This window comes from Mauremys mutica, chromosome 18, assembly GCF_020497125.1.
Source record: "Mauremys mutica isolate MM-2020 ecotype Southern chromosome 18, ASM2049712v1, whole genome shotgun sequence".
Taxonomy (NCBI): domain Eukaryota; kingdom Metazoa; phylum Chordata; order Testudines; family Geoemydidae; genus Mauremys; species Mauremys mutica.
Genome location: NC_059089.1, coordinates 16,818,118 through 16,831,887, shown reverse-complemented (window position 1 = coordinate 16,831,887; position 13,770 = coordinate 16,818,118). Strand labels below are relative to the sequence as shown.

Genomic DNA, 13,770 nt, shown 5'->3' with positions numbered 1-13,770 from the left:
GGTTCCCAGGATACTCCTGGATGCTGGCCAGCTGCCCCAGGTGCCGCCTAGGTAAACGCCTCCTCGGAATGGCTGAGCTGCTGTTGGTAATGGAGCACAGGGGAGCTGGGGTCCCTGAGATCTGTGCAAATATGGTCTCCAGATGAAGTTGCCTACTCCCCTTCAGGGGACTTTCCTGGAGAAAGGGCAGGGATTAACATCCTGTCTTGGAACTGGGTCCCTAGTTTGTCCCTCGTGATTGTGTTTAGGGAGGAGGGTGAAAGGATGGTCATGTCGGTTGCTCAGGCCCTGCAACTCCTTTCACTTGTGCTCTGGGTTGGGGAGAACCACAGATTCTTCTAATCACCATTTCACTCCTTCCAAGGATGTTTTGAAACATGGAGGAGGATCATTTGGAGTCAGTGAAGGGTATTTAATGAAGGAAATGAAGAGGGGCGGATGGGTCGAGGCAGGATGGTACACCAGTAGCAGAAGCAAAACTATTGGTGGCTTGACTGGGAGCACATTACTTTATCTCACTGAAGGGAGGGGAATTGTTCTACTGTGAGGTTTTTTTTTTTTTTATTGTTTGGGTTCCTAACCACATTCCCCTTCGCTTGATTTTCTCCACCCCAATAGGTTGGGCATATCAGCCTACGACTTGGAGACTCCACATCACCGATGGCACCTTATAGACTAACAGATGTATTGGAGCATAAGCTTTTGTGGGTGAATACCCACTTTGTCAGACGCGTGGGTATTCACCCATGAAAGCTTATGCTCCAATACGTCTGTTAGTCTATAAGGTGCTATAGGACTCTGTCACTTTTTACAGATCCAGACTAACACGGCTACCCCTCTGATACTTCACATCACTGATGTGGAGTTCAAAGACTCTGATGGTACTTTTGTGTCTGATCACGGACAGATTGCTGCCTCAGGAAAGTTTATCACCTTCTGTGGTGATTCTATCATGATCCTTTCGCAGTTAAGGTTGAAAGGTCTAGATGGGAAATAAATAATTGTAAATTGTAACATTTTTAATTCTGGTGTGTGTGTGTTTCTCCCTCCAAGGGTGAGTTGTTAGCTAGACACATATAACTGACTGATTATATGAAGCATAAAATTTCAGATGTATTTTTTTTTAAACGTGTGTGTGGTGTGGAGGGTTGTTTGCATGAGTGAGTATAATACAGGTCCGAGCCCCTGTGTATTTGCCACCCTTATCTGCAATTTTTCTTGTACGCTGCACATCTTGCTTCCATCCACACTCCCCTCCTTTAAGCACTCCAGGAACCATAGGCAATGATCCTGTACTTCATAGATCTGTCCTATCCCTGTGTTATACATAATCCGGCTTTACTGGGGTGTTGTCTGGGCGAAGTAAAATAAGGGGTGGAAGATAAAATATACTTTGTTCTAGATCTAGCAGGTGATCTTCAGCTCAAATTGTAGAATAGAATCTGCTAACCCCATAGGTCAGCACTCATTGAGCGACCAGCTTGAACCACAATTGCAATTGTTGCTTCAAATTCCCTTAGCCATTTCTGTCCACATCTGTTACATTAAAATATTATACCCTTCCCTTCCCAAATGAGCACTCTCACCTTCTGGCAGTTCTGGTTCAGAAAACTACCCTGTGAGTTTGAATGTCTCTTCCTTACAGATTTATGGCCTAATCCTGTTCCCATAGAACTCAAAAGCTTTATTATTGACTTCAGCAGGTGTAGGACCAGGACCCTAAACTCTATCACTGACTAGCAAGTACTACCACTGAATTAGCACAGCTGAAGTTTCCAGAGGTTCTGAAGAGGCAGTAAAGAAGCCTGTATGTTTCACTAGACAAAAAGCATGACAATTACTCTCAAACAAGGAGAAAATAGGTATTAGATGCTGTCTACCGGATAGCACTCTTAAGATAAATGTGATTAAAGTGAAACCAGGATTTCCAGGCCTTGTCTAATAAAGGAAAGGAGAGCAAGAAGTGTAACAAACTTTTGGTAACTTTCTCTCCCTGGTCTGGGACAAATTAAAGGGAGAACACTTAACCTCAGAAATATGTTTCTAAACATTTGGTACCTGACCAGTATCTCCTAAAATACTATAAGCTTAGAAAATTGGGTTTACTTTTTGCAATGACAACTCTTGGTGCATAATCCTTTAATTACACCCTCCCTGAGGCCACACTGTCCCATTAAAGAAAACTGAACTTTATAATTGGAAGATCTACCCAATAACACAGCCTGATACAGGATATGGGCCTTAATTATTTGGTCCTTACTAGCCTCTATAAATATTAAGTATAGAAAAATACCCTCAACTAATATTTAAAAGGATTTTTTCAAAATCACTATAATTGAGGGTATATACCAAAAAAATGACATTGAGTGTGCTTTAATCTGTTTACCAGTCATGGCAAATGCTTACCTGAAAGCTCTAACTGTATTGTTACAGCAGAAATAAAGGCATAAAATATCTTCTTGCAAGCCAACGAAGATCAGCATTATGGTTTTAAAATTCATAGGCAGTGGCTAAGGTGTTTGGTGTAATTTGGGTGTTGCATCAGTAAAAATGTACTAACCTGGTCCACTTTCTCTTCAAACAGAACTGGAAAGTATTTGCAAATTCAAAGCAGTAAGTGAATAAATATAGGCCTCAATTTCTAATCACTCATGCACATGCACACCATTCTGCCTGCTGATGGACGAAGTATGGCATTCACATTTTCACACACAGACTAATAAGGAAATAGTAAGTGAGATGCTATAAATTTGGAATTAAAAAATTGTGCTAAATTTACTAATTCTACAATCTATATTTATTTCCTATGTGCATATATTTATGATTGGCATTAGAATTTACTGGAGTGGCAGACACTTCTGCTTCTTCTATCTATTAAACTTCAAACATAAGAATATGGAAGTTCTTCCATAAGTTTTCTTCATAACATACTGGTTAAATACATGTGCAAAAACTTTATTAAATGCTTCAATTTCTAAATTGTAAACCATTAACTCAGACAGCTGTCATACTGGAGGTTAAAGCCAGTGTCCATTAGTTTAAATGGGAGAATTCCGACCTCTATTGAGAAGCTCATGATACATGTTCTGCCAAGATAGTTCACCTCAGAAAATGATTAAAGGTTTTAAGGAATGTACTAGAGATCCCTCTTCCTGACTTAATGAGAATTGAAGAATTTGTATTTGACCCTCATTGTTACAAGGACATTTCTATTGGGGCACTTCTAAATAGGTAACTGAGTTTTTCCGAGTAGGTGCTTAACTGGATGGGCACCTAGGGCTGTATTTTTAAATCTGGAAAGTGTTTTAATCCCTATTCAAAATTACATTTTTCCACTACTAGCTGATAGAAGTTTACTAGAATGAAAGTAATATTACTAGCAATTCAAAGGTTGTTTACTCTTACAATGAAGAAAACTGAAATGTAGAGTAGTTTCACCAGGAAGTTAAACCAATATTCTGTCTACACAATAGTGGGATTGTTTTGCCACCTGTATAGTACTAATCAGTTTTTGTTTTCAAACTTGGAGGAGCATTTGATCCCCGCCCCCCCCACCTCTCACTTTTTGTCCTTGGTATTCAGCTGTACCACCTTAGTGTGTCCTGGGGAAAAGCAGATTATGGAACTTTATAGGTCTTGCAATATAGGGGGAGATAGTTTATGCACTCTCTTTCTGACAGCATAAAGATTTTTCCCTACATAAGCACAATTTAGTTTGGTCTAGTAGCATTTTACTTTGCACTACATAAATGGCTACACAAGATGCAGGGCAACAGTTTGTCTACAGTTTTAGCACTAATGTAACTAAATTGGTTAAAAGATGCGAGTTATTTAAAATTGATGCCAAAAAATGACATGGACTAGGGCAGTAGGTCCAACCCAACCTTTATTGAACAAAATGAGTTGGTTCAGTCTTTTAAGGAGTGCCTCTCCCCACTGTGGAATACCACTCTAGAGAATAACCTTACTCTAGCACCAAGTGTCTAGCATCACAAAATAGATACGTACTGTTATGACAGGCTAAAACAATCTTTTTCCTGTAAGAGTGAAGAACCCCATCACGAGAACCCATTATTAGGAGAAAACAGTTATACAATGATTTAGTACTAAAATTGTTCTATACAGGTTTTAAAATATCCATTTAAATTAGGTTAGTTTATATGGCATTCTACTTTTTAAAGTAATGGTATAAATGCTAATTATTGCTAGAAGAGGTTTCATCACACTTTGCCACTTGCTATTCTGGTTAGTTCTAAATGTAGATTTTAGGCAGTCGATACTTTTAAATCAAAACAGGTTGCATTTTGTTAGCTCACATATTTGAAAATATAAACAGCATAGATTGGAGGTTGTATGGCACTGAAATTCCACACATAAAGTAACCACTTTCTTGTGAGATGTAATTTAGCAGAGTAAGATTCTTCTGTGTTTGAAGAGTACAATCAGCCTGAATGTGTAATTGAAACCAATTTAACATCTCAATTGAGAAAGCTGTTTACCAAATGGATTATATACATTAACCTTTGATCATTTAATTTGAGTTTGTATGGTCTTTTCAATGATCTGATTTATAAGAGATCAGAGATATGTGGTATCTCATTTACATCACTAATGAGAGTGTTTAAATCTGCACATTTCTTTATTATTAGAGCATCAGGTGTTTTTTTTGGTGCAAGAGAGAACATTTAAAGACACCATTAATTTAATGTACAAGGAATGTAACCACAACCCATTCCTATGGAGATATCAAACTAAGTAAAGAGAAACAATGTGCAGATTACAGTAATGACTGCCAATTTATAGTGATGATTGATAGGCAGTCTGACAGCAACTTATTGATAGTATCAGATAATTTATGGTAAATTACACCTAAATTAAACACTTTTTCCAGATATGAAAACTATCTATAAATTTAAATTCAGGTTAAATCCATACAGCCATGAGGTTATCTTGCAAAACAGATATTCTGACCACATACCAACAGGTGTTAAATTAGAAACTACAGACAAAAAAACCCATTGATAATATATGGGAAAATGAGCAAGAAAAATCAGAAACATGTTCTGTTCAGTGAAGACCATTAGTCCCTTTGTGTACACATTTAGTTTTATTGTAACAAAGCAACTTGTACACTTTAACGTTTAAAACTGAGCATCTTTCCTTTCCAGTGAACCAAAAAAAAAAAAAAAAAGAATTTAAAAATAAACAAGAACAAAATTACAATAGAGAATGTCAATTCCAAATAAGATCCTACAGGTTCTGCTGATTCTCCATCAAGTGGCAGGGCTCAAAGTCATCATTAGGAGAAGATTTTATTTTAAAAGTGTCATCTTAAACTGCAAGGATGTTTGTTAAACATCACAATAAACATGCCAAAGGAGAAGAAGCCATGTTGTCAAAATGCCCACTTAACCCACCCAAACATCTGAAACCCACCCTTGCTGACCTTCTATACCCCATTTTTTTTAGTTTTTTAATTTTTTTTAAACAAGAGAAAGTAGACAGACATGTTGGTAAATGCTAACTGTCCATATTCACATAGAGACACTGTAATCTCTGAGCCCAATATACAGAGAAAGAAGGAAAAAAGCTAGAATCTATGCACTACTACACAGGGGCCTAGCACTCTTCAGCTTCCAGCAGAGTGAAGGGAGCAGAAGGTTTTCTTTTTTCCCACAGAACATGGTGTGTTGATTTCATAAACAGTTTTTGTTTTTAGATAGAAAGGGATAAAAATGAACTTGGAACAGAAACTGGTAGAGATTTTATTTTCCACTGTATTCTGCTCAGGGTATTTCCCCCAAAATAAATGGTGAACCATGGTGTAGAGGAGAGAAAAAGAGACCTCAAGAGAACAAGGCGACTGAGCACAAGGGGGGGAGGGAAAAAAAAAAAAAGACAGCAACTTGCTCCCAGGGACTGGAGAAAAATTAAAAAGGTAAGAAAAGAAGGGGTGGGTGTTGGAATCCATCAGTGTTTAATTAGTCATCTTCTCCTTCATCTTCCTGTTGAAAGAAAAGAAACAGTTAAAATCTAGTCACTTTTTTGGAGGGTGGGAGGAGGGAAGGAGCAGGAGTCAGTACATTCAAACTCCAGACAGCCTTGACTTTCAAACAGCAATTAACCAGAATTTTTGACCACTTTAAAAAGTCCTGTGCAGTTATTCTTGCAGGATGGCTTGAAAAGCTCATGTTTTCTCCCTCCTCCATATGGAAATAGGTACGGCTGGATAAAGTTTGATCTCCATGTTATTGCTGGGACATACGATTTGGATGAAAATTGACAAAAACTATTTGTTAGTGAATACTGAAGAGAATGCTAATGGTGCTCAGAGCTTTGAATAGGCAGTCTTAAAGAGTAGTAAAAGTCTAAGTAAATAATTTACAAGATTCAAAAGTTCAATGAACAGATTAAATAAAATACTATTTAGATACTAACAAGAATATTGCTCAGCAGATCTTAGTTATCACATCTAAAATGTGTCTACATGCATAACGTCCAAAGCCTTCCCCATTGTTTGTCTAAAAGGCAGTTTCATGTAACTCAATAACAAAAGCAAAATGTGGTTAATTAATTATAACAAATGAAATAGTGCAACATCCCCAGTTAATGAGTGAGAATTAATTCCAAACTTTAAATCACTGGAGATTGTGAGAGTAGCAGAGGTGAGGAGGTCATCCCTAGCACCTCCCCAAAATGAGGACACATTCACAGAAAAATGGGCAATAGTCCAGAGTAAAGTATATATAATAGGTGAAACCCAGTAAAACTGGATGCATTAAAAAAACAAAAAAAAGCTATTTATGGAATAAGGTTAAAACCGGCACTGAAATACCCAGTAACTCACTAATAAAAATCAGTTTGCTGAAAGAAAAACAGGGTTTTGGAGGAACGGGCATATAACACAAACAGATCAATTTTCCTCATTTTTGCCAATGAGTTCCCTAAAGATATCCATCTCCAACTTAAAGGCAATACTTGTCCCCCACACACCACCTAAGAACACTAAAATCATTGCTCAAGCTACAAGAACTGTTACCACCTACACAAACTCCCCTCTGAAAAACATAACAGCAGACTGTACAGAGTGTCAATAACTCCTTAACATTTATCAATAAGATAAATTCAATGCTGTTCCTAAAACAGGATTTCCTAATTGGATCTATTCAACTCCTTGATCTGGAAAAAATGTGTTCTCACCTCTCCTTCTTCTCCCTCATCATCATCTTCATCTTCTTCCCCCTCATCTTCATCTCCTTCTTCATCAATATCCTCCAACCCTTCTTCCTCTTCATCATCATCATCATCTTCCTCTCCTTCACCTTCTTCATCATCCATATCAGGAACCTTAATTAGAAACACATATACAATGTTACTGCATTGATAAAATTAATTCTGACATAGCCTACGTTTACACTTACCGCGCGGGTCGACACGGTGAGTTCGACTTTTCGGAGTTCGAACTATCGCGTCTGATCTAGACGCGATAGTTCGAACTCCGGTAGCGCCGCGGTCGACTCTGGTACTCCACCTCGGCAGAAGGAGTTGGCGGAGTCGACCTTGGAGCCGCGGAGTTCGGTTCCGCCGCGTCTGGACGGGTGAGTTTTTCGAATTAGGGTAGTTCGAATTCAGCTACGCTATTCACGTAGCTGAATTTGCGTACCCTAATTCGACCCCCGCCCGTAGTGTAGACCTGGCCATAGTCACAAGAATACTGTTACAAACTGCTCAACTCTACACATACCAAGTAGTATTGTAATGGATTTGGCCAGATGTCATCTTTGATGACTTCTCCTAGTTCATCAGCACCTGCATCAGAGTGGTCAGTGAACCAGGTAAAGAAACTTTCTGGTTCTTCATGCTGCCTCTTCCTACTGGCCTTGTTCTGTGTCTGGCTTGAGCGCTTTGTCAGGTCCTGAAAAAGAAGAGAAAGTTAAGAATTTTCCTGAAAGAATTTCCTAACCATGTTTCACAAGATGCATTTGGAGACCTGCTTATCTATGCAACCACATACTACTTGTTCTTTTTCAAGGAGAGGTGTGTAAGAGACAAATTATACAGAGCCCCAAGGGCATGTACCAGTTGACACCACATAGCTAGGAGTTTCAGCTACCATTTCTCATTAATAGTGCCAGTGGTAGTAAAAAAGCCCTCACTTTAAGTGTTTTTGCTACTCAGAATGTAAGTTTTCACTCTTTGTTTCTAGCTTTCTCCACTGAAATATTGACAATTCAGAAAGACTACCTGTTGACCTTTGTTAATGTTCCCAGCCACACAGTGGCAAAGGTATGACTCAAACCATTTACTGAAGTGCTAATTTCAAGACTTGTTAGAACTATTTAAATGCTAACATTAAGCACAAGCAATTTAAGAAGCTCTCAAATAGCCCACGCCGCTTTCCGCAGCTCCTATTGACCGGGAACGGCGAACTGCAGCCACTGGGAGATGCAGGCGGCTGTGCCTGTGGATGGTTAATGTAAACAAACTGTCTTGCAGCCTGCCAGCGGATTACCCTGACGGGTTGCATCACTGCTGTAGGCCTTTTTAAAAGACATTGTCTTAACACTCCCCTCTTCCTTTTCTCTCCCCCTAGGATGGACTCATCTTGTTTTCTTCATACAATAGATTCAGGATTTAAGTCTTTTATCCTTGGAGTTTTCCCCTTTTAAATTTCCTGTTTCTCCTTTGTAGCAATCGCAAAGGGGGGGGGGGGGGAGACCACAACTCACTTTTTAAGCTACAACAACATATTCACTAGCAACATACTACTATCCAGAGGTAATTCTGGACCTTTTACTTCACCGCTTAATGTGTACAGACTTCTAGCTGCTGCTTTGTTGAGGCACTTTGCACCCAGGATATACTTGCTTATGCAATTTTATGGATAGCAATAACTCAGCTTGTTTTAATAATTAGCTGAATGACCATAAGGTACTGCAAGATGCAAGTTATTGCTGGAAGACCCCAGAACACCAGAGGAAAATACTAAAATTTTGACTGACATGTGATGCAGTTTTCCAACAGATCCAACTATGACATTCAAACTGACTCATGTGCAGAACTATAGTTTACTTTTGTGAGGTGCAGGAAATGAGCTCCTAATTCAGGAGTTCCACAAGATGTACATGTAACTTATGAACTACAAAGAAAGCATTAACTATATAAATGGTAACTGGCAAATGGTAGAAAAACAACTCAGATAAAAAGATTTGCTAGTTTCTTTACAAAGACCAAGTGGCCACCCAAACTTTTACCATAATATTGAAACTGGAAAGGTAGTTGTAATCTGAAGTTTAAATTAGGTCTTGTTTACAACGAGAACCGTAGCACTGATATTAGATCAACTGTGGGAGAATTCCCTAAAAAGGTTGGGTGCTTTTTAGGCCTACTCTGAGAAAGTTGAACGGAAATGCTTGTAGAAATACTGACAACTGGTTTTCACTAGCACTGGCGTGCAACAAAGTGAGAGAATTAGCTACAAGCCTCATCTTAGAAGCAGCCTCACCATATCCTTGGGCTTCATCCAGCAGGAATGGGGTGTGTGTGTGTGTGTGTGCGCGCGCGCGCGCATCAAAGCACAGAAACACCTAGCACTCATTGCCACTGTTTGAAGTGGAGCAATTATTTAATTCCTCCCTGCCCCAGTAAAGATACATGCCTTCCCAGATTTCCATTTGATCTCAGTTGATTTTGAAGATGGATCTCCACTCTCATTCAGATGAAACTCTTTGGAGAGAACTTTATTTTCAAAGTATGGATTCTCATCAAAATACTGTAGAGCGGAAAGAATAAAGTTAGGATTGCATACTTGTCTATAGCATACCAGATATGTTAACTAAAAAATGTTAAGTACTACAAGTTTTGAAATACTAACTTATGCTACTGTTCTCTGATGTAGGTAGGTTACATGCAAATAAAAATGGCACAACATTAAATGAAGACTGTCCATGATACTTACAAAATCTATTCTGTAACCTGATTTGATGTCTTCAAACTCTGTCACCTCAACTCTGGTCAAATAATGCAGTGCCTCCTCATCTTCTTCCCCCAACAGTGCAGATACTATGGTAGAATTAGGAATCTTGCATTACAAAAGCTATTTATATAGGTTATTTTGCAGCAAACATTATAAAAGACATTGTCACGGAAAGTTGATTTATTAGGACATCTGGTATATTGTCCCAGACCATCTTTAGAGGAAGCTCAAAAGAGCCACTGGCCCCCAGAGGTCACTATCAAGTACCCTCTGCAATACAGTCCATAAAAGAGTACTGAAAAGGTTGTTGAAGGTGTATTCTCTTTCACTTAAGAGGATGATAAAAAGTATAAACGTGGAGTCCTAATAATGGTGATCAAGCTTGTTCTTGGATTCAAAACATAAGGGGAAGAAAATCTTTGGGACAACAGAAGTAGAAATGGATAAACTGTTTCCATTGATAGCATTATCGCCTCAAAATGAAGCTCTAGGCATATAGTCAAACAGAAGTTAGTGTTGTTAATTGGGGGAAACAAAAATCTAAGAGCAATTTTCTGAACCAAAGGATTACAAGGCATACATAATGTAACAAACTTCCATGATGCCCCCCCCCCCCAAAAAAAAAAAAAGGCACCAGGAACATACCTTGTGGGTGGTTGACAAATGTTGTTACCCAGAAATTTGGGATTTTGGCGATCAGTTCTGACCTCTTCTGGAAGAATGGTTGGCGGAGTTTGTTGTATTTCTGTTCTACTTTCAAAATTTCCTCACTCGCTTGTTCATTCAGTCTAAAAGAAAGGAAAGAGTCACATTAATAACTGTTAAGCATGGAGATCTGAAGTTTAAACAAGGTGCAAAATCAGTAGATAGTCCAAAACTAGAATGGATTATTTAATTAAACTAATCAACCCTGCCTGAAATATGTCAAACAAAAACAAGGGGTCCAATCATGCAAACACTATTTAGTGTGTACTATCAGGAGTAATCCCACTGACTCGACTGAAACTACACCACTAGCAAACACTATGCTCAGTGGCATTTTCAGGGTCGGGCTCTAAATAGAAAGCAGAACACTATTAAATTTTCTAAATATCTAGTTTAGAAAGACTGGTGAACTTTGATACATGATACTGGATCAGATTCAAGCTCATTGCCCCTCCTCCTATTATTTGCCAGAGAAAAGATAAAAACAAAATAAGTTTGTGCACCACAAAGAACCTTTTAAGATGACAGAACTCGTTTAAAAAAAAAAAAAGTTTGTTACACAGCAAGGTCCTAATCTTGCAAATGCTCCTCCCAGGCAGGCTCCTGTGTCCACTTGGAGGTTCATTAGTAAGTTTAGGAGGGTAGTGGGAAGGGTGTCTGTTTGCCTGGAATAGGTTGCAAGCATCAGGGCCTAAGCCGGCAGTGACCTGAGACAATATATAGCTTATCACTACAGTGTAAATTTTGATAGATGCAATGAGGGCCAGACGCAATGAGGGCCAGACCTATACTGTCAAAGCCATTTTAAAGTCATCACAATCTATTTCAAGTATTAAAAGTCAAGTTATATCTTAAGGCCCAGCTAGTTTAGTTGTACACAGCTAAACAGGACACAAGATTACGCCTTCAAATTTTTGATCATATATAGACCAAATGCCCTTTATTTCTAATCACGTCAAACCACTAATATGATTTTGAGATTTTGGAAAGTGTGAGAACAGCTACATACACTACTTCAGTTACTATAGCATTTTTATTACGAGTTATTTTTTTCCAGTTCTGCTAAAACAATTTAAATTATTGAAAAGCTTCTTTTAATAATTTACCTGTCTATTTCATTCTGTACTTCATCAATATGTTCAATTGCTTCCTGTTGCTCTTTTTCTGAAAGAAAAATAAATCCATCAAACTCCATACGTTTTTTAAAAGAGATCTCAATAATATATGACACCAGTTGAGAAACAATCAGGAAAGTGTACTTTTACAACCTTTACCACTATTCTGGATGGCATTTAAATGATTATTTCTACTTGATGACAAGGTTCATCAGACCTTGTAAAACTACCGTTTTTTTACTAACTGAACTTGCAAAGTGAAGTCTCTGAAGACTGGTGTAAAGCTTTGCCTTTTTTATTTTTTAAAGGGCTCAAACCAGGTACCATGCTAATTCACTCTATATAGTCATATACAACACTTGGTAATTTTATTATAATAGTTTAATAAAATTATACACCAAATCATTCAATTTCTGTAAATGTGTTCAGTTTAGAAAGAATCAGTTAAGTGAAGTTTATACTAAAGAAAAAAATAAGATACAAAATGCTAATTAAAACAGTACAATTGGGAATGCTGTTTTCCACAATTAAAAGGCATGTTTCAGAAGAGATTTGGGTAAATATTTCAAAACCACTGTGAAGTGGATATTTTCTGATCAGAACTTTAACTCGGCAGAGGCTGCTGGAGCTCGTGATTGAGGAATGTCTGTTTGCCTAAAGTGTTTTTAAATTAACGAAAGGTAGCGGGAAGCAGCTATAAAAGTGCGGAACAGGCACCCCTCCCCCGATTAGTTTGCGAACACACAGGATTTCGTGTTATGGGGTAGCTGTTTCCTGTGGGGGGTCTCAGAGCCAAGCCCTACCCCCACCGTGCGGCCGGAGATGGGTAGATTGGTGTTGTCTTCTCTCCCCCGCCCCCATTACATATGAAAACTCAGGTGCGGGAAGCACGTGTGTGAAAGGAACCGGGCACAGCGAAGAGCTGCTGGCCTGGAGGCTCGTTGCCATGAGCACCTCCACACCCCCAGCCAAACAGGCTAAGATCCATGGGTGACGGAAACCGACAGGCTTTACCGGGGGGCAAGTCCCCCCTACGGCGGCGACGGATGCAAACCCCACGGTGCGGGGAACCGAGTACCGACCTCTCAATACACACGGGCCGCTAGGATCGCACGTGGGGACGGGCGGGCAGCCGCATCCCGCGGCTGCACGAGTAGCGCGTGGCTCCCCAGCCGGGCGGGCCCCACCAGCCACGGAGGAAGCGCCGCTCCATCCCCGCGTTGCGCGGCCGGGCAGCACCATGCAGCAGTAGCGGCTCCGAGACCAGAAGGCGGCGAAGCATCATGGCGGCGGCGGAGCACAATGAGGCTCCGCGGATGCTGCTCCAGGAGGGGGGGGTCCCGCTGCTCCGCGCAGGCCGCAGCGCCCCCCGCCCGCGCCCGTGGAGAAGGAGGCCGGACAGTACAGACAAAAGGGCGCTAACATGGCCTCCTCTTGCCGCGGCTGAGGCCTGCACATCCGCCCGGCCGACCCCGCGCTCTTCCCGCCTCCGGCCCGGCCGCGGCCCGTGTGGCTGGGGAAAATGGCGGTCGGTGCAGCGCCGTGCGGGGAGGAGGCCGCGGCGGCCGCCGCCGCCATTCCCCTCCCTCCCCCGTCCCGGCCTCACCTGAGGTCTCGTCGGCCCCATCGTGGTTGGAGTTCAGCTCCTTCTTACTGACTTTGGCCGCCGGCGCCGACATGTTGGTGGCTGCGGAGCGCGGAGGAAGGGGGTTGTAACGGGACTGAGCGCAGGGGGGGCCGGGCACAGACTCCTGCTGCTGCCGCCGCCGCCGCTCGGACTCCCTCCGCGGCCGGGACGCCTCCTCCTCCTCGGCCCGGACCTGGGGCTCCCGGATAAAAGGGGGCAACAGCGGCGCTCGGGCACCCTCACGCTATCGCCCCAGCCGGGACCAACACCGCCTCCTCCTACTGCTGCTACTGCTGGCGAGGGGCGGGCAGCGTTGTGCGCAGGCGCAGCAACCCCCCCCCCTCCGG

At 41.0% G+C, this 13,770-nt stretch overlaps 1 protein-coding gene across 1 annotated transcript; it reads right to left on the bottom strand.

The window, feature by feature from the left end:
* Positions 1-5,088: 5,088 nt before the first annotated feature.
* SET (SET nuclear proto-oncogene) lies at positions 5,089-13,759 on the bottom strand. The gene is made up of 8 exons (XM_044992812.1): positions 13,403-13,759; positions 11,788-11,845; positions 10,622-10,764; positions 9,959-10,062; positions 9,659-9,772; positions 7,745-7,915; positions 7,201-7,347; positions 5,089-6,005 (listed from the first exon to the last, which is right to left on the bottom strand). The coding sequence occupies exons 1-8, from the start codon at positions 13,473-13,475 to the stop codon at positions 5,982-5,984; spliced, it is 834 nt and encodes a 277-aa protein (XP_044848747.1). The 5' UTR covers positions 13,476-13,759; the 3' UTR covers positions 5,089-5,981.
* Positions 13,760-13,770: the final 11 nt, after the last annotated feature.